General features: G+C 44.6%; 1 protein-coding gene across 2 annotated transcripts in view; it reads left to right on the plus strand.

Moving 5' to 3' along the window:
- Positions 1-21,453, plus strand: part of MAMDC2 (MAM domain containing 2) — a 154,383-nt gene that overhangs the window by 127,461 nt on the left and 5,469 nt on the right. Inside the window, exon 12 of one of the 2 annotated variants that reach the window (XM_043566928.1) lies at positions 19,360-19,619. In XM_043566928.1, coding sequence (XP_043422863.1) covers positions 19,360-19,619 — 260 coding nt within the window. Of the gene's footprint in view, positions 1-19,359; positions 19,620-21,453 lie in introns of those variants that run through there. The other variant, XM_043566929.1, reaches the window with a different exon arrangement.

Genomic DNA, 21,453 nt, shown 5'->3' on the forward strand with positions numbered 1-21,453 from the left:
CAACAGAAATTGATTTTCTCAGTTCTGAGGGGCTAGACGTCCAAGCTCAAGGTGCTGACAGGGTTGGTTTCACTCTGAGGCTCTCCTGCTTAGCTGGCAGAGGCCCTCCTTACTGCTGTGTGCTCATGTTGTCCCCCCTTGGCCTGTGGTGTCTTCTCCTTATCTCTTCTTATCAGGACACCAGTTATAGGATTAGGACACACCCTAACAGCCCCATTTAATTTAATTACTTCTTTAAAAGTATCTGCAAATACAGCCACATTCCAAGATACTGGGACACATACAATTCAGCCCATAACAGAGTCCCTCCCCAGCGTTAGTGCTAAACAGGGAAGGAGCTGGGTGAGCCCTTCCTACATAAAGTGGCCCTTGTCCTGCCCTTCACATCTTTCTGCTAAAATAACCTAAACTTGTTTGTACCACATTCTACCCCTTCCCCCTATACACAAAATCTGTGAAAACCTAGCAAAAGCACATTCAGTAGATACTCAATTACTCATAATTTGGCTCCTTTATCTACATTTTTCCTGGCTTATAGGGGCACATGTTAGTTAACTTGGTGTGGCTTTGTATAATGAAAATGTTATGGCGGTGTTTGCTTTGTCTCTCTGAAACTTTGACGGATGTTTCAGCTGGTTGGATGTTTCTGCAAAGACTGTAATGCAAAAACCTCTTAATGTGTTCAATATTCACTCCCAGCAAATGCTTTATGCATTAAATGAAATTCTCTGGTGCACAATCAAGAGAATTCTGATTTTTTTCAGCAAATTGCTTCTAGGGTCTGCCTTCTTCTCCATTCTTTTTCTTGCTTGTTTCAAAACAAATTTTTAAAAGGTTCTCAAGGCACCTTTTCATTTTCTAACTAAAGAAAGTCTTTTACAGGTTATATCTCTTTATGCCTCTCTACAATAATGCAGATGAGGCAGCAAATTTTGCTGTGGTCACCTACATATATAGCATCGGATGGAAGGTATTTTGGTTCTGTTCTTAAAATTACTGTAACAATTGTTTCACTCAGGAAATAATGTTAGCTAGTGATCATTTATGGAACATTTGCCATGTGCAGGCACTTTACTGGGAGCTTTACATCTTGCCTTAGTCAGTATGAGCTGGTCTAACAAAAATACCACAGACTGGATGGCTTACACAACAAACATTTATTTCTCTCGGTCTGGAGTCTGGAAAGTCCAACATCAAGGTGCCAACAGATTCCGTGTCTGGTAAGAGACTGCTTCCTGGTTCATAGACAGCCATCTTCTTATTGTGTCCCCACATGGCTGAAGGGGCAAAGGAGTGTTATGCCCAGAATTCGTGATCCCCAAAGACCACTAGGGAGCCGGGTCCGATGCAAAAGCAAAGAGCCTTTATTCGAGCTAGCTCGAGCTCAATCCTCTACCTGCACCGACGCAGCAGTGAGATACCAGGGAAAGAGAGTGAGTTTCAAAAGGACAAAGGTTTTATTGGGGCCTGGGGGCAGTTGGTGAGGTAATGGCTATGGCCTCAGCTGATTGGCTGGGGAAGGGTCCTGGGGAAGGGTCTGAGTCCTGTTAGGCAGGTGAGGGAGGGTTTACTCAAGGGGAGGAGGTGTGGTCAAGGTGAAGGACACAGAACAAGATGGAGTCGGCTGGCGTAGGCCCGCCCTTTCATTCCCCCCCTTGTCATGTAGCTTACGGACCCAATCATGGGACCGGCTGCATTTATGGTGACAAGGGGAACAGAGTTTGGAGGTTTACACAAAGTTCTGGGAACCAAGTGTCCCTGGGGTGGCTCTGGGACGTCTGATTAAGTATTGTCCCCGAGCTGGTGTCAATGATCTGCCAGGTGATGTTTTGGGGGGCGTGGGGACTCCTGGCAGCATGAGCAATGACAAGCAGAGTTAACAGAGTTACCAATATTAGGTAGGTCGAATGCGCTGTAGCTTGAGCTTGAGCGGGTTGTGTTGGTCCCGACTGATGGCCCATCGCGTGACGACGTCCTTCCGGATTGAGGAGGGGTCCGCTGGCTGAGCGTGGGTGTGATGGACCCAAGTCGCGATGCCATCTACCTTGAGAGCGGTGGGGGTTGTCAACACCACGATGTAGGGTCCCTTCCAGCGCGGCTCGAGAGTCTCTCGGTGGTGCCTCTTGACGTAGACCCAGTCTCCCGGCCTGTACTGATGAGGTGTCGGGATCGGGCCAGCCTCGTAGATGGCACGGAGGCGTGGCCAAATGTCCTCGTGTGCCCTCTGGAGCCCGCTCAAGGAAAGAAAAAGTTCTTGATCTTTAAACTTAGCAATAAGTTCAGCTCGAAGGCTGGGAATAACAGGGGGTGGCCTGCCAAACATGATCTCGTAGGGAGTAAAACCCAGAGTGTAAGGAGTGTTTCTAACCCGGTAAAGGGCGTACGGTAGGAGAGTCACCCAGTCCCCGCCAGTCTCCATGGTTAATTTGGTAAGGGTCTCTTTTAGGGTTCTATTCATTCTTTCTACCTGTCCTGAGCTCTGGGGCCTATAAGCACAATGTAATTTCCAGTTTGCCCCCACCACCTTGGCTACTGCCTGTGTTACCTGCGAGATAAAAGCTGGTCCATTGTCTGACCCTACCAGGGCAGGAAAACCATACCTGGGTAAGATGTCTTCTAGTAGCTTCTTAGCCACCGTCTGAGCCGTTTCATGCTTGGTTGGGTATGCCTCCACCCAGCCAGAGAAGGTGTCTGTAAATACCAGGTCCTCGTGTAGTGCCTCGTCGAAGATGGTGGGTGAATTTTTGAATCCCTGAGGTAGCCGTGTCCAGGTGAGTTGCCCACTGTAGCCCTCCTCCGGATCATGCCACTCGAAGGCGAACAAGGGTTGGCTCTGGGGTGCAATGGCAGACTGAAGAAGGCGTCCTTTAAATCTAGTACAGTATACCAGACCCTGGAGGGCGCCAAGGAGCTCAAGAGAGTATATGGGTTGGGAGCAGTTGGGTGTATGTCCGTGACCCTCTTATTTACTTCCCAGAGGTCTTGTACCGGTCGGTAGTCATTTGTGTGAGGCTTTTTGACCGGCAGTAAGGGGGTGTTCCAGGCAGACTGGCAAGGAACTAGTATCCCTAGGCTTCGTAGTCTCCGGATGTGTGGCTGGATCCCCTTCCGGGCCTCCTGAGACATGGGGTATTGTTTGATCCTTACCGGACTCTCTCCTGGCTTGAGCTCTACCAGGACTGGGGTCCTATGAGTGGCTAGTCCCATCCCCCCTGTCTCTACCCAAACCGAGGGGAATTCTTGTAGCCATCTGTCTATATTATCCTCTCTCGGGAGGGCCTCCTGGTGAAGGAAGTATTCATCCTCCAGTTTCATGGTCAGGACCTGGATGGGGTGGCCCTTGCCATCGGTGACCTGAGGCCCCCCCTTGTCTGAAAGTTATCTGAGCTCCAATCTTGGTCAGTAAGTCCCGTCCTAACAGCGGGTAGGGGCATTCTGGTATTACCATAAAGGAGTGGGATACCCGGCCCGTTCCCAAATCTGTTCTTCGGGTAGTCCATGAATACTGGCTCATACCAGTTGCCCCTTGTACCCAGGACTTCTTGCTAGCTAGTTTTCCTTGTGGGGTGCAGAGGACCGAATGTTGTGCTCCGGTGTCGACAAGGAAGTCAATAGGGGTCCCCTCCACTTTAAGAGTTACCCTGGGTTCGGGGAGAGGGCCCAAACCCCGACTCCCCTAATCACTTAGTTCATCCAGCTCTAGGACTTTTACTCGATCAGTCTTGTTTCCCTTCCCGCCGGCCCTTTTCGGACAATCTTGGGCCCAATGCCCTATCTCCTTGCAGTATGCGCACTGATCCTTCTGCAGCCTCTGCTTCCCCCTCTTGGTGGTGCTTTTACCTTTTCTTGTGTCGTCTGCCAGCTGCCGGAGACGGTGGTCTCGTTCCTCGGGGAAGTCAGCAGTGGTATCTAGTAGTATTCTGGCCAGGTCTCAAGTCTGCTTACTGCTGGCAGCCACCATGGCGCGAGCCTGCTTGTCCTCAGGAGGCTCCCGGTTATTATATACCTTTTCGGCTACCACCAGTAAGTCCTGCAGACTTTTTTCTCCTAGTCTATCTATTTTCTGTAATTTTCTCCTAATGTCTATGGCCGATTGGTTTACAAAGGCCATGATAACAGCTGCCTTGCTTTCCGGAGCCTCTGGATCCATGGGGGTATAGGTGCAGAGTGCCTCCATGATCCGTTCTAAAAAGGCAGCCGGAGATTCATCTCTTCCCTGTTGTACATTTCCTACCTTGGCCAAATTGGTTGGCTTTCTAGCAGCCATTCGGAGACCCCCCATTAGAGTCTGGCGGTAGACCCGGAGCCTCTGCTTACCTTCTGCCATGTTGAAATCCCACTGGGGCCGAGTTAAGGGGAAGGAGGCATCTATCTGAGCCTGGTTGGTGGTGGGATTCCCGTCTGCACCTGGAACTAGTTTTCGGACCCCACTGAGGATTCTTTCTCTTTCTTCAGTCGTGAACAGGACCTGCAAAAGCTGCTGGCAATCATCCCACGTGGGCTGATGGGTAAAAAGAACAGAGTCTAATAAATCAATAAGCCCTGCCGGTTTCTCGGAAAACTTAGGATTCTGAGCTTTCCAATTGTAGAGGTCACTAGTGGCGAAAGGCCAATAGTGATGGGGCTGATTCCCCTCCGCGTCTGGGGGTCCGGTGGCTCGCAGGGGCAGAATAGTGGAGTCGGCGGCGGAGGCGGATTGCTCCCTCTGAGCTCTTTGTCTGGTAAAGGGCGGGCTTTCCACTGGAGCGTTTCCGCCTCCCGCTCTCGGGAACAGCGTCTGCCTCCCCCGGAGGGGGAGGATGGTGTTCTTCCGGCATCCTAGAGGGGTTATACAGGGGAGGAAAAATTAATTCTTCTTCAGTACCCCCCTGTAGGACAGGGTAGAGGGGTGCTGAAGGCTGGATAAGACTTTTCTTTTTTGTCCCCTGCAAAGCAAGAATGGTTTTGGCTCCGGAGGGAGCGGGGTTAGGAAGGGCTTAAGCCAAAAGGGTGGGTAGAGGCATAGTCTGAGTCTGTCCCATAACGTCCGTCCAGTAAGTCCACAGAGCAAAACAGAGAAACACAAAAACGGACAAACAGAGGGCCCCTAGAAAGTCTTCCAACTCCATGGAAGCAAAACTGAAAACTAGCTTTTGAGGGGATTCCATGTCCCTCCAAAACCGATGAGGGGATTCCACGTCCCTCCAAAACCGAAAGCTAGACGATGGCCTCATACCGACCAGCGGGAGCGACCCGCCTCGTCTCAGACCTTTGAGGGGATTCCACGTCCCTCCAGAAGGGAGAATCGGAACGTCTTCCAAAACTCCCGGCCCGTGGTCCTCCAGTGCGTCCACTTAGACCGCATCGGGCACTACCAGAATTCCAGAAATGAGCTCACACAGAAAAGACAGAACAAACAGACACTAACCGTGGCCAGTCAGGCTCTCCGGGTCGGGGTCCCTCGGGGGTCTTGGGGATCCCGGACGAGCCCCCAAATGTTATGCCCAGAATTTGTGATCCCCAAAGACCACTAGGGAGCCGAGTCCGATGCAAAAGCAAAGAGCCTTTATTCGAGCTAGCTCGAGCTCAATCCTCTACCTGCACCGACGCAGCGGTGAGATACCAGGGAAAGAGAGTGAGTTTCAAAAGGACAAAGGTTTTATTGGGGCCTGGGGGCAGTTGGTGAGGTAATGGCTATGGCCTCAGCCGATTGGCTGGGGAAGGGTCCTGGGGAAGGGTCTGAGTCCTGTTAGGCAGGTGAGGGAGGGTTTACTCAAGGGGAGGAGGTGTGGTCAAGGTGAAGGACACAGAACAAGATGGAGTCGGCTGGCGTAGGCCCGCCCTTTCAGGAGCTCTCTGGGTTTTCATTTAAAAGGGTACTAATCCCGTTGTTGAGGGTTCACCCCTCGTGACCTAATCAGCTCCTAAGGGCCCTACCTCCTAATACCATTCACATTGGGGGTTAGGATTTCAACACATAAGTTTCGGGGGGACATGAACATTCATTCCATAAACACATCCTTACCACAACCTGTAAAGTTAGAGGAAGTGCTGTTTTTCACATGAGAAAACCAAGGCTCAGAAAAGTTAAGTGTTTTTCCAGAGTCACACAGCACTAACAAGTAGAGTGGGGACAGAGTCTCAGGAATGGCAGGCTCTAATGGCCATATTCTGTCTACTCTGTCTCACCAGAGTTTCCCCGCCTACATGATACTAAGAGACCACAAATGACCAGGAACAGCTGTGACAGCTTATATGTGAAAGGCACAATACTTCATGTAGCAGCATAATCTCACCCCCAAAACCCTTCACCCAAAGAGGGGTATCTTCTTTTGGAAAGGGTATATTCAAGCTGATGGTATTTTTAGACATCTATAGAAATGCATCTAGCAGAAAGTAAATTCTTTTCTGAGCTATTTTAATGTCAGTGAACCAGTGTTGTAAATTTAACTCCCTGGCTGCAGCCTGCACACCTATCGTGTATCCTAAGCCCTGAAAGAGTGGCTTCTTTCTCTAGCCTCCAATGGCTTGAGCCATATGTGGGAGGATATATTGGCTCTCAGATCACATTATGACAAGCATCGCCCCTTCAAAAATGAGAGCATGAGCCAATAAAGACCCCATTAAAACATTTGTTTATTTGTTAAAGCCACCAGTATCACAGGCGACATGTATATAAGATGAAACATCTTAGAACTGGGAGTGGTCATAAATTTATACAGTGCGGCATCCAGATGATCTTCATTTGTTCCACTTTTTCTGAGCATCTGCTGTGCCTTGTGCACCAAATAATTGCCCCCAGAATTGTAATAAGTAAAGTAATGAGAGTTAAGTTCTAGAGATGATGGAACCACATAGAGAGAAGCAGCTAGCTCTCCTTGGGAGCATCTTGATGGATGAGTGAGAGTTCACCAAGAAGAGTGGCAGGGTGAGGTAGCGTCCACGTGCAAGGTATGGAACCACTGAGCAGTATGGCAGCTTCAGGGAATTCCTAAATGGTTCTACTTGGCGGGTCTAGAGGATACTGCCAGACAGGATTCCCAAGAAAGTGAAGTCCAAGATACAGGTTTGCATGCAGGTAGTATTTTTTGAGATGTGATCCCAAGAAGCAGAAATGTGGGGCAAAGGCAGCAAAGCAAGGAACCAGGGAAAGCTGATACAAGGATGCATCATGAACTTGGCCACTATTGTGTCCAACTGTTGCTTGATCCTATGGGAACTTCTGAGAAGCCATGGAGATTGCCAGAAATATTTTGGAGATTTTGGAGTTTTGCAAAGCAACCCCCTCCCCCACCAGATATCCCAGGACCTACTTTTTATTCTGAACAATTTTGGGTCAGTCTTTTGTTAGCTTCAATTGTTAATATCACCTAAGGCAGTTGTAATGTTAAACAATCATTTAACTGATTGCTTTTGACAAAAGCCCCTGGAGATAAGGCTGTTCATACAAAGTAAGCTCTACCTCAGTCAAATTAAATAGAGAGAAGCCCTGAGAATGGAACTTTTCAGTGAGTTGCCAAATAGGTCAAATAATGATAATTTTCTGGGGACAGGGCTTTAGGGAGCTCCAAACCGGTTCTGCCCCTTGCAGAATGACTGTAGGCTGATACTTTTTATGGATACTTTAGTTGTAAAGCTCTTGGTTTTCAATTATGTCTCGGAGTGGGAGTAGGAGTAGGAGTACGAATAGGAGAGATTAAGACGGGATTAGGGCAGGTTAAAAGCTCATCTTTCTTAGCATGATTGTCATTTTCCTTGAACACTCTTAGATTGCTATATGCCTTTAGTTAATTTCCAGAGTTCTGAAGAAGTTGATTTGACAGTTTTTTTCCAGTGTTCTCATTGCTTTTATAGGGAAACACATTCTCAAGAGGTCCTTACTCTGTATTGTATCCCACGTGTATGTAGTCCACATCCCTCCTCCAGCCTGTTTCTCTTTAAGAGACTTAAGTTCTTTCATGAACTTCTTCATCTTAATCTATTTCCTGGACATAATATAAATGCTCAAATTATTAAGTTACTAAGCATAGTTATTTTACACCTCTTAAAAGTGATCGTGCTATAGCTGGGTCACCTGTGGCCCTGTTTCTCTTGTCTGTTTTTCCCCCCACTTTGGCCCAGTTTCTTGAAATCTCTGGTGTTTTCACTGAATACTAGACATTGGGAATGAAGAATGATAGAATCCTTGGTGATGAAGTTTTTTTCCTCCAGAGAGGATTCAGCCTGTTCTCAAATAGACAACTTGAGACAAGCAGGTCACCTCAGTCCCATCGGAACTGGGCTGACTTAAGCAGGTATTGCTTTGCTAGACCACCCTCCCCATTCTCCCCTACCCCTAGGGTATATTCTGAGAGCATGCCCTGGGGGTTTATTAAGGGCCCTCCTCTTCAGTACCTCCTAAACTTTAATTTTTTATCTCTTCAGCTGGTGAGATTGCTGAAAACTTTGTTCTGCTTTTGGCTTCTTGGCAAGAGGCCCTTCTTGCCCTCTACTGCTTAAGCGTTCAGCACAAGCCTCAAGGGAAGATTGCCAAGTGATGGGCTCACTGTTCTGTGCCTCTCTTTTTGCACAGAACTTGGCTCTGAAGCAAGCTCTTACTGCCTTGGCAACCCTGAACTCCAGTTATTATCTTCCCAATGCAGGGGGTTCCATTGGTTTCTCTGCCTCATTTTCGCTGCTCCCTGCTTAGATTTTAAACTGAATAGGCAAATGCCCCAATAGGAACAGCAGCGGGAAGAATGTTGAATTCACTCTTCTCCTTTTCCTGGGACCTTGGCACCCTCAAGTCCTTGCTGTTTGGGAAACTCTCTCGTGGTTTCAAAACAGGTGTTTTCTAAAATATATAGTTTTTATCCATTGTTTTTCCACTTCTTCTCAGCAGGAGTGTAGGTCTGCTACAAATTGCTCAACCTATCCACAAGAGGATGTCTCTGGCATTTTATTTTTTGGCATCATTTATTTATGAATTATTATTATACTCGAAATTTGAAGGCATTTGCTCTTCTCTTGCACACCAACCAAGCATAGTGTTTTGAATGAGATCTTTGTGTCTCTGGCCTGTTCTACCCAAGGTCTTGCTGTATCTGAGATTATGTTATCATACGGTGTTCTGTTCTTTGATGAGGGGTAGTAGGAGGAGAATATTAAAATTTACATTTATATTGCCTTTGGCTATAAACTGCTTGAGAGACTGTAATTTTCTACTTCTTTCCCTTTATAACTCTCAATCTCGTGTAGTAAATATTGGAGACAACCGACACAGTACTAAAGTAGTCCGAAAATCTTTTATTTAATTATCATGGAAACCACTTAACAATCACCTCATATTTTTTATTAAAAAGTTATTTTTATAGTAAATGCAATATTGCTTAGATGAATGTCTCTGGAATTTCTCTCCAGAAGAGAATATGGTCTGAAAGAATAAGAAAATTTTAGTTGACTCAACAAATTAATAACAGTTCATAGATTTATAGGATGCTGAAGGTAGATAGGATCTTCTAGATCCTAAGGCAACATAGTCATTTTAAATATTAAAACACTGAAACCCACTCAAGGGAGTTTTAGTTATTATCTGCTTGGATCCTAGGATAGCAACAGCAAACCTGTGTGTGAGTAGATGTATGATTTAAACAATAATGGAATTACATCCAGAAAGATCTCTTATTGCCTACTTTGTTGATTTACTGCTATTTTTGCATTTAGTCCTAACAATATTTGCCATGTGTCTTTTGATAATACAGGCAGTAAAATAATGGAAGTATGTAAAAATGGCAGAACTTTCAGTCCTAGACATTAGTGAAATAATATGTTCAGACTCTGGACCAGCAGCACAGTGTCTTTCTCCTTGATGACTGGAGGGTATTGGTTTGGTGTGGGTGATAACAGAATCCTTTTTGAATGCAGTACATTCTGGGACTTTCAGAGGATATACCTGTACTTGTAGACTGCATTCTACCTTTTCGCTTCCCATCCTTCCTTAAAGGCTATCAATTTACAGTTGGAAGAACACACACAAGAGGAAAATGGAAAGAGGAAAAGCATACAAAACTGTTTATAGACGACTGGATTAGACGGACAGAAAATACGGGTCCATTAAGTAAGAAGAGAAGCTGACAAAAGGCACAATGTGGACATGCCAGTTTATTGTGTGTTTATTAGACTTAACACTTCATCATACATAGCAACGGAGCTGTAGTTCCTGACTCACTAACTTGCCATGCAAGTTTTCCACAATCCAGGGTGTATCGTGGTGTAGTCTAGTGGAAAGTGTTATGCCCAGAATTCGTGATCCCCAAAGACCACTAGGGAGCCGAGTCCGATGTAAAAGCAAAAGAGCCTTTATTTGAGCTAGCTCGAGCTCAATCCTCTACCTGCACCGACGCAGCGGTGAGATACCGGGAGAGACAGCGAGTTTCAAAAGGACAAAGGTTTTATTGGGGCCTAGGGGCAGTTGGTTAGGTAATGGCTGTGGCCTCAGCCGATTGGCTGGGGAAGGGTCAGTGTCCTGTTAGGCAGGTGAGCGGGAGGTTACTCAAGGGGAGGAGGCGTGGTCAAGGTGAAGGACACAGAACAAGATGGAGTTGGCCAGCGTAGGCCCGCCCTTTCAGAAAGACCAATGGATGCACAATGAGCTAGCTCTGCCACTTGCTCCCTGCATAGCCCGGGGCGTGATCACAGGTGTTCTCTGAGCCTCATTTTACCCATATGTGAAATAAAGATAACAAAGGATGTCCCGCTACTCTCTTAGGGTTGCTGTGATGATTAATTGAGATTATATTTGTGAAAAGTCTTGATACTGTATCAGCTCCACTGACATGAATGGTGGTGTTATTTTTTACAATTAGTGAAACTTTTATAAAATGTGCTGTTCTTCTCTGGGAATACTTTCTTGGATTCATTGTTCTGCCTCATCTGTGCTTTTATGAATAGAAAATCATGGCCTGTGGTTACAGATAAAATGACTTAGTAGAAACCGGAACGTTTGGTAGACCTTGAACCAATGTTTTCCAAACTACCACTGGGTGACTTAAGTGGTATGTGGATGAATAGTTTTTAATTTGATACTAATATCCATGTATAACAAAAATATATAACCAGTCCATCAAAACCATTATTTCACAGATTGATAGTATTTTTTGTTTGTTTGTTTTCATCCTAATGTGGCTTCCTATTTGAATAAGTGGATTTATGTAGTAAAAGTGGCATTTGAAGAAGAACGTTAAGTGCTGTAGGTATGTGGGCAGACAAAATAAAATCATGAAGTTGGTATTTGTATGACTAAAGTTTGGGAAAATGTCCAGTGTTTAAGTCAGTCACATAGTAGAACAAGTCATTATAGCAGAACAACAACAAAGACAAGAAAACAAAAAACAAAAAACAAAAACAAAAATAAAAAAATCCACCGGCCCCACAACTTGACTCCTTAATTAATAAAATAACACAGGCATTTGTGAAAGATGAACCTAGATGTGCATGGAGAAGGGACAGACTCCAGGATTTGTCTTTTCTGACAGAAATGCTTCTTTTTTGCAAAACAATAAAGATAAGCTTTAAAGATCACAGGGTTTTATTGTTTATTGCAGTTTTATTAACATTTATATGATGCCATGCTGTCACAATGCTTCTAAACAATTGCTTTAGTTGCCCTAGAGTTTAGAGGGATTTTGTGGCCCAAAGACAGAGGGATAAGTAAACCAGTAGATAACTATCTAGTTTACTGAGAAAATGCCTTCACCTGTAACTCCTAGCTTCAGGAGTCTACCAGTGAGTAGATTAAAAGTCCTTCAGGCCCTCCTCCCCACACCTACATTCTAGAAAAGCAACTATTCATCATTTTCTTAACAATTTCCAGAGGGAGAGACACCATCCATTTCTTTTGTGACATTGTTGAATGTTTCAGTAAGTCTTCCATGTTTCTGGTAATTAAGGTAGAAGTCTTCTTCATTTCTAAGAATGCTCCCTCTTGTGTGATAGAAATATCAAGAGTGGGGGTGCCGAGGTGGCTCAGTCAGGTAAGCATCTGACTCTTGATTTCAGCTCAGGTCTTGATCTCAGGGTTATGAGTTTAACATATGCAGGGTATGAAGCCTATTAAAAAAAAAACTATCTATCTATCTATCTATCTATCTATCTCCACACACACAATAACACACACACACACACACACACACACACACACACATATTTCAAGAGTGCATTAAAATACCAAATGATCTGTATTTATAAAGTTATGCTGTCAGACAAAAGAAAATCACAATTATATGTTTAATGTGTTATTTATAGAGCTAAAATTTACTAGCAGTCGTATTCAAGTCCTTGTCTTTTAAGAATTATAGTAGCTGAGGGGCACCTGGGTGGCTCAGTTGGTTAAGCATCTAATTTCGCTCAGGTCATGATCTCGCAGTTCAAGACTTTGAGCCCTGTGTCGGGCTCTGTGCTGACAGCTCAGAGTCTGGAGCCTGCTTCCGATTCTGTGTCTCCCTGTCTCTGCCCCTCCCCTGCTCACACTCTGTCTCTCTCCCTCTCTCTCTAAAAAAAAAAAAAAAAAAAAGAATTGTAGTAGCTGATATCCAGACACGTGAGAATGATACCCAGCTAGTCTGTAACTATCTGAGAAATTAGCTCCAAAATATCAAAATCTCCAATGTCCTTCAATCTTTTTATAACTGATCTTTTCACTCTAGTTTCTGATGTTGTCAGGTCCTACTTACACACAGAAAGCTTCTTGGCAAGCTTTTGTTAAAAATTGATAATATTTACATCACACAGAATTTACCACTTTAATCATTTGTAAGTTTATAGTTAAGTGGCAGTAAGTACATTCACACAGCTGTGCTGCCGTCTCCGCCCTCCGTCTCCAGAACTCCTTTCCCCAAACTGAAACTCTATACCCATTAAACAATAACTATCCATTTATGGCAAGCTTTAAAAATCATTTGGAAGGTATTGTAAAACAACAATTTTAGGGAGACACATTTAACTGTTGTTCTGCCCAAAGTACTGATGTCTTTTTTTTCCCCGATTGTTAAAAATCCTCGTCAGCTTAATGAATGCAGCTTAGCTGTTCATTCTACGTGGCTTGTACAGGCCACTCGAGCTCGTTCCCAGCCCTGGTGAAAGGGGGCAGACACCAGGAACGAAGGAACAGCTGCCTCACTGTTCCAGATTATGAATCCGGGGTGTATCTCAACACATCACAGTTGCCACACAAAGAACAGATGGGACCCCGATCTCCCAGTAGACCCACTGGAACCCCGTCTTGAATGTTAAACAAGGACCCACGGAGAGAAAGTGATTTCACTTAATACTCCCTTCCACAGATTGAAATCCTTCATGGTAGGAACACGTGAGCGGGTCTGAGGTTTCAGCACTGGGGCTTCCTGGCTCCCATCCAGAGCTTTTGTTCCCTGAAACAGACAGCATTTGGAGTTATAATGTGGCAAAGCTTGTCAACACATGGGGCTTTTCTCTGCTTTCCAAACACATGTGAGACAGACTGGCTCTCAATGAAGCTCTGATCTTTTCTGGGGAAAGGAAATGTCTCATGCAAGTCAAAAAAGAAAAACATATTTGGAATCAAGAGGAATAATTGTGCATCAGAGAGACAGATTCTGATCAGTTGGCAAATATGGTGACATTGTAGTATAGGTGTTGATCTAGATTGGTTTACATGGGTATTACATTATGGAATATACGTATATGGGATATATGTACTTACAATAGAAACCGTATCAAGGATTTTTGGAAAGACCGACGCTACTCAAGAAAAATGGACTGGTGTCAGCGTCCCGGAAAGACACAAGGCATTGTACTTACGTTCCCCTGGATGTTACGTCTCTCTTCCAAAAGTGAGATAATTACACAGCTCAAAAGCCTGGGAGATTTCCTTTCATACTTTATGGCCCGAAACACAAAGATCTCCAGAACCGGAGACCTGGGGTAATGGTTTCAGCCTAATATCTGAGACGCAGAGGTGCATGAGCTGAAGGCATTTCCAGAGTAATGCTTCACCCACTGGAGGCTAACTGGCTAGTGCTTTGTATCCCAAGAAGAAAGAATTTAATTTAATCCTGGAGATGATTAGAGGTTTCCCTCCCTCCAGGACCTCAGACTAATTCTGCTCGGGACTCCTACTGCTATCAGTAGGACAGACACTGTCATCACGAGAGGGAGGGTGCTTCTTAGGTCATTTCACACTCATTACGGACCCGTCGCTTCCTTTCCATCCTGCAAAGATGTCGTGTCTCAGAGCCCAGTCTCCACTTTCCGTTTTCCCAAAGACAGTGTCCTTCAGAGTAGCCTCCTTCCCCTCCCTCACTGGGTGGCTCATCTTTCACCAAGGTCCTTCACTTCAGATTCAAATGGGCCTTCTGAGAGCCCAAAGCCAGATACAAAAGTTCTTTTTCTTTGATTTTCTTTTTTTTTTTTGGAGGAAATGTTGTTTAGGTTAAACATGTATTAAGGTAGGATTTCAGGGCACTATGCCATTAATTTATGTATAGGATAGCATGGGATGCCTTTGTGCATAGCTAGGTGACAAACCATGGTCATTTTCATGTTTTGGCCTCATTCTTAATGGAATTCAATGAAATACATCCTTCTATTAGGGTGATGTAGATCTGTATTTTGGTTCATCCAGCCTCGCTTAAGTTAGAAATGCTAAAGAAAAGAATTATAGAAGTTCCTTTCGTTGCTGAAAATGCAAAAACCCCAGTATTCTTACATAGCAATTTTCTTGCCAGTGAAAAAAATGAAGGTAACAATGTACAAAAATGATCTGTGTGTGTGTGTGTGTGTGTGTGTGTGTGTGTGTGTGTGTTTGGTTTAAAAAATACATTGGATGACATGGAACTAGTTTGAGAATATTTGCTTTGATATCACTTTAATTTTATCAAAACTTGTATTTGTTTTACTTTTGCCTTGGAGCGTCCTGGTCAAGTGCATGTCTCATTGCCAAGCCCCTCACAAAACTGGACATATAGTTTGGCCTTGGCCCAACTGGTTTGTGGGTTAGAGCTGCTGAAGAAAATGCATTCATTTGTTCATTCATCAAATACTTACTGAGTATATACTACGTTCCATGCACTGCTCTAGGAGCTGGAGGCATAGCAGTGAAGTAAACAGGAAAATGTCTCTGCCTTTGTATGTTCTAGGGAAGGGAGATGGACAAAAAAAAAAAAAAGTACAGTATGTTAAGAGGCAATTAAATGCTATGGAAATAATAGAGTGTAGGAAATGAGTACCAGAGGCAGGTTGAAGTTTGAAATAGTGTAGTCAGAATGGGACCAGTGGAAAAGGAAATATCTGAGCAAAGACTTAGAAATGATAAAGTGAGACCTGAGATTAAATGGAGGGAAAGCCATTCCAGGCAGAGGCATTAGCACATGCAAAGGCCCTGAGGTAGTAGCATACCGACTATATTTCCAGGAACGGTAAACGGACCAGTGTGGCCACACAACACAGAATGAGTAAGGAGAGAGGCAGTGGGAGAGGAAGGTGGTAGAAATAAGAGGTAAGAGAATGGGCAGGAGATTATAGGGCCCTAAAAGCCATTCCCAGCCCTCGGCATCTACTCTGAGGGAAATGGTGAACCAATGGAACGTTTTGAGCAAAGGAGTGGTAAGATTTAGCGTTTGTTCATTATGGGTACTATGTTGAAATTAGATTGTAGACAACAAGGGTAGACACAGGCGGACTCACAGGTAAAGTGTTGGGTTAATCCAAGTGAGAACTAACAGCAGCTCAGACCAGGAGGTAGCAACGGAGGTCGTGAGAAGAGAAATGACTAGAGTCCGTCCTATTTTGAAGGTAGAGCTGACAGGAGCTCCTGATAGCCTGGATGTGAGATGTGAGGAGAATAGGGGTGGGTGCAGGACTTCCAGGTTTGGACCTGGCCAACCAGAAAGGATGCAGTAGGTTTTAGGGTAAAGCTGTTAGGAGCTGAGTTCTGAAGGTGTTCAGCTGGAGACGTCCACTTGACAATAAAGGGAGGTGTCCATTAGGCAGTTTGAATAAACACATCTGGGTTTCAGCAAAGGGGTTGGAGATTTAAATTTGTGATACAACGTATGTAGCATTAAAAGCCACAAGACGAGGGGCGCCTGGGCGGCTCAGTCGGTTGAGCCTCCAACTTCGGCTCAGGTCATGATCTCACAGCTTGTGGGTTCAAGCCCCACATCCAGTTCTGGGCTGGCAGCTCGGAGCTCGGAGCCTGCTTTGGATTCTGTGTCTCCCTCTCTCTCTGCCCCTCCCCCACTCATACTCTGTCTCTCTCTATCTCAAAAATAAATAAACGTTAAAAAAAATTTTTTAAAGCCACGAGACAAGCTGAGATCACCCAATAAGTCAGTAATCAGTAAGAATAGTGCAGTTCCAGACCAGGGGCTTGGAGCACTCCCAGGGCAAGAGGTCAGAGTAGAAAGGGTGGACCAGCAACGGGGTGGCCAGAAGTGGGAGAAAAACCAGATGAGTCCAGTGTCCTGGAAACCAAGTTCAGAAAGTACTTCTGGGAGGCAGCAGTGATGTATTATGTTCAAGTGCTGTGGAGGAGACAAGAATGACGAGGACTGAATACTGTTGGTCGGTTTCGGGATGAGGATGTCATTGGTCAACACTCCAGAAACACTGACAGTATCATTTCTAATACTTAAAAATATTTTTAAATCTTTATTTATTTTTGAGAGAGAGAGTGTGAGCAAGGGAGGAGCAGAGAGAGAGGGAGGTACAGAATCCAAAGCAGGCTCCAGGCCCTGAGCTGTCAGCACAGAGCCCGAACCCACTAACCATGAGATCATGACCTGAGCCAAAGTCAGACGCTCAACCAACTGAGCCACCCAGGTGCCCCCCTAATATTTTAAAGGAGATCACGGGGATGACCGGTTGATGAAAGCCGCATCCCGTGACTCTGATGGCGCGGTTTTGCAGGGCGACACCTTTACTGAGTGGAACCCTGGGGAAAAGGGTTGCACGGAGCATACAATCTGATCGGACGCACCTAAGCGGAACTCTTTCTACCCACCGGTTTCCTAGCCTGTGGGACTTCTTGGCTCTCTGTTTGTGGAAGTGGCAGAGAGGGAAAGGAGGAATGCCCTGAAGACGCACAGATGGAGATATTTCTGATCAATTCTGGCTGGAATATTTCAAGCCCTTCATTTTGGGAAGTGACTAGAGCTAATTGATTGAAAGTCAGATTGTAAAGAAAGATGCCTAGAAACCATTTCATTTGCGTGTGTTATTTGCATTCTCTTTCTTTTTGCCCTCAATGTGGCCATTAATTTCTGCATGAAATAATAACAGACATAACACCATGTAAAGATTATGTTTTACATCACGTAGATAAGAAAATCAATATTGGCCAAGAAGACAATAAAAATGCATGCCAGGGTGCCTGGGTGCCTCAGTCGCTTAAGTGTCCGACTCTTCATTTCGGCTCAGGTTATGATCTCATGGTTCGTGAGTTCGAGCCCCACACCTGGCTCTGTGCTGACAGTGCAGAGCCTGCTTGGGATTCTCTCCCTCTTTCTCTGTCTCTCCCCTGCTTGCTGTCTCTCTCTCTTTCTCTCTCTCTGTCAAAATAAATAAATAAACTTAAAAAAAAATAAAATGAGTCTCAGGGATACTGAATTATATCACTAGTGCATTTATCTATGAGTTACTCTTCATATATTGCTTTATTTCAGTAGCTGGATGGTAATTATCTGACATTAACTAGCTCTTTTGGGGGCTGTGGCTGATTTGTAGCTATGTCCAGTTTCTGTGGGATAAGTGGGACATCCATCATGTCCCATTTCAGACCACCAACATAAAGTCATTTGGACCTATCCGCAAAAGTCACACAGTGGACTTGGGAGCCAGTGGAAGCTGGTTCAAGCACATCCTTGTTTTATTAATGTGCAGACAAATCTTGTTTCTGTCTGAAACCAGCAAATTAAAAAGAAATTAAAATTAAGAAAGGAAAATGGAAATGTTATATAATTAACATTATAGTTATATTATATATATATATATAATTATAATATATGTAAATATTTATAAAGGTAGTTTTAATCCTTATTTCAAAATGATGAATGTAGGTTCAGAGACGATAATCCCTTGGTCCAGGATCAAATCTTAGAATCAAGACTTGAACCCAGACCTACCGGACTACAAAATCCATGCTCTCTTCCCTAAACCAATGTCTGGAAGCTCCAGAAAGTTATCCATGAATCAGTAGGATAAATTCTCTATGGTAATCACCATTTCAGGGGCATAATACTAGTATTATAGTAATAACATTAACTATATCCTCTATACAAAACTGAATTTTAAATTACTAAATGAAAAAAAAATATTTTGATGGGTCACATTTTGTAGCATATGTATTCCTCTTGGATTACACATACTCCCCCAAATTATAAAACCCTTCGTCAGTATGGTGGTCAGGTCATGCGTTTATTCCAGTTTGTTTCCAGGAACGCTACTCAAAAGAGAAAGCAGGAAAGATACCTTGTGGTGGTTGTTGTTCTTTCTTAAAAAACATCTTTTTAATGTTTATTTATTTTTGAGAGAGGGAGAGAGACAAAGAGTGAGCAGGGAGGGGCAGAGAGAGAAGGAGACACAGGATCTGAAGCAGGCTCCAGGACTCTGAGCTGTCAGCACAGAGCCCGATGCAGGGCTCTAACTTGTGAACTGCGAGGTCTTGATCTAAGCTGAAGTCTGACGCTTAACCGACTGAGCCACCCAGGCACCCCATGGTTTTTATAATAATACCTGGTTTTACAGTGTGGAGGTTCCTCAAAAAATTAAAAATAGACCTACCCTATGACCCAGGAGTAGCACTGCTAGGAATTTACCTAAGGGATACAGGAGTGCTGATGCATAGGGGCACTTGTACCCCAATGTTTACAGCAGCACTTTCAACAATAGCCAAATTATGGAAAGAGCCTAAATGTCCATCAACTGAGGAATGGAAAAAGAAATTGGGGTTTATATACACAATGGAATACTACGTGGCAACGAGAAAGAATGAAATAATGGCCTTTTGTAGCCACGTGGATGGAACTGGAGAGTGTTATGCTAAGTGAAATAAGTCATACAGAGAAGGACAGATACCATATGTTTTCACTCCTATGCAGATCTTGAGAAACTTAACAGAAGATTGTGGGGGAGGGGAAGGAAGAAAAAAAAGTGGTTAGAGAGGGAGGGAGCCAAACCATAAGACTCTTAAAAACTGAGAACAAACTGAGGGTTTATTGGGGGGTGGGAGGGAGGGGTGGGTGGGTGATGGGTATTGAGGAGGGCACCTGTTGGGATGAGCACTGGGTGTTGTATGGAAACCAATTTGACAATAAATTTCATATTAAAATAATAATAATAATACCTGGTTTTATATTTGCTCTCCAGGGTACTACATGTACATCGAGGCCTCCCACATGGTGTATGGACAAAAAGCACATCTCTTGTCCTGGCCTCTGAGAGGAGTCACTGGAAAACACTGCTTGACCTTTTTCTACCACATGTATGGAGCAGGGACTGGCCTGCTGAGTGTTTATTTGAAAAGGGCAGGCGATAGTGAAGAGTCCCTCTTATGGCGAAGAAGAGGCGAACAGAGCATTTCCTGGCTACGGGCGCTGATCGAATACAGTTGTGAGTCCCAGCACCAGGTAAGCCAAAGGGGAGAAGAACGAAGTGAGAGCAAATGTTCCTGTGAGCTTCTGATGTTCTGTCTTTTTCTTGCTACCAAAGAGAATGTTCTGTTCTGTTTTCAGGGTCATAGATAAAGACAGTACATGTTTAAAAGTAAACATAATTAGTCTCTATTGATTAAATCTAAGCAGTGAATGGGAGATTAGGCGGTGAGAAAAAGCTTTGGGTATTTACGCATAAAGTGATTTTTGCAACTCAATGATGAAAGGGTAGCTATTTTTGTCTTGGCACATTCTGAATGTCAAGTGTATTCTCTGCGTCCTGCACGTCTCCCAAACAGTCTCCTTTTCTTCTAAACATGGTATTACCTAATTAGTATTTTCCAGCTGCGTCTTTCCCTCGTCATTACCCACACACGAGGGCTTTGGTTGCAAGCCTCTATTTAAGAGTGCATGGTCCGCAGTCAATTATTAAGCTTCTGTCTGCATGGGTTTAGAAGAAACTGAGTCCCGGTCCCAATTCCTGAGTCTTGCCCTGGGTTTTCTCATGTGCTGTAGGAGACCTCCATCCCACAGCATCTAGACTATGAGAGACTGTAGGCAGTGACAGGAAAGAGCCTTTCAAATGCCAATGGGTGAGGCTGAGCAGCCCATCTGGTCTAGAGGTGAGCAGGCCCTCCTGACAGCTACTGACTTCCCCTGCCTACCATGAGCCAAAGCTCCAGAAGGCTCTGGGAAAATAACCTTCGGACCCTGACATTCCTGAAATTGCTCTGTAGAATTCTCAGCTGTGACCTTCTACTAAAAGCCCTGCTTCCTCTTCATCCTTGCTTCTGACTGATCAACCTCTTGGACCAGCACCCCTCCGCTTTAACCACTGGCTTGTTTGGTCTAAGCCCAAATCTTCCTGGAAGAGGTGTTCAGAATAAGGGCTTTATTTTATACCATCGCACAAACACCCTGAATTTCCTGCGGATCTAAACGGGAAGGTATTCCAGAAGTTCAGGGGGCCAGGTTGCAGGAGCATCGAGGGTGCTGTGTTGCTAAAGAACAAGTGACTGAGGGCAAATGAGCCATTATCTGGGGGTGGCCCATTATCCTGGCATGGATAAACCTGTCTAGAGATTTAGGAAAGAATAACAGCTCCAGAAATGATTTGGATGGTGCTTTAATGTCCACTACAGAAGAAAAGCAGATCATTCAGGAGCTTAATAATATAACTGATCATCATTCTGAGACGGTGGATTAATTTCGTTCGGCTATCCGGGCACCCCTACTTCTACCCTTTTCGGATGTTCTCCAAGTGTGGTCCTGAGACCAGCAGCAATGCTTGAAGTGCAAACCCACCTCAAATGACATTGACCGAAAATGCACACTCTCGGGCCGCACTTCGGAACTACTGAACCAGATACTCTGGGGGAGGGGTCCAGAAATCTGTGTTTTAACAAGCCCTCCTGATGATTCAGATGCGCACTAAAGACAAAGCATCTCTATCCCAGAGCAAGTGGGTCTGAGTCAAGTGCAGCCCGAGCGTTGATGTTTTTGTGATTCCCGAAGGGTGCTAATGCACTAGACCTCTGGGGAACAGGTGACTTCTCAGCGTCTAATCCCAGGGAGTTGAGTACAAGGCCTTGAATATGCTAGACTTGCTGGGTAGCTGGTTGTTTGAAATGGTTTTTGATCCCAGAAGTAATTAGGCATCTATTGGTATCTACCCTGTACCCTCGTGGGGTATTCAAATTCAAAGGGTGCAGAATGGCCTGAGAGGTTTTTTTAAGTTTATTTTCATTTATTTTGTGAGGAGGGAGGGGCAGAGAGAGGGGGAGGCAGACTGTCCCAAGCAGGCTCCACA

This window comes from Prionailurus bengalensis, chromosome D4 (assembly GCF_016509475.1).
Source record: "Prionailurus bengalensis isolate Pbe53 chromosome D4, Fcat_Pben_1.1_paternal_pri, whole genome shotgun sequence".
In the NCBI taxonomy this organism is placed as follows: Eukaryota; Metazoa; Chordata; class Mammalia; order Carnivora; family Felidae; genus Prionailurus; species Prionailurus bengalensis.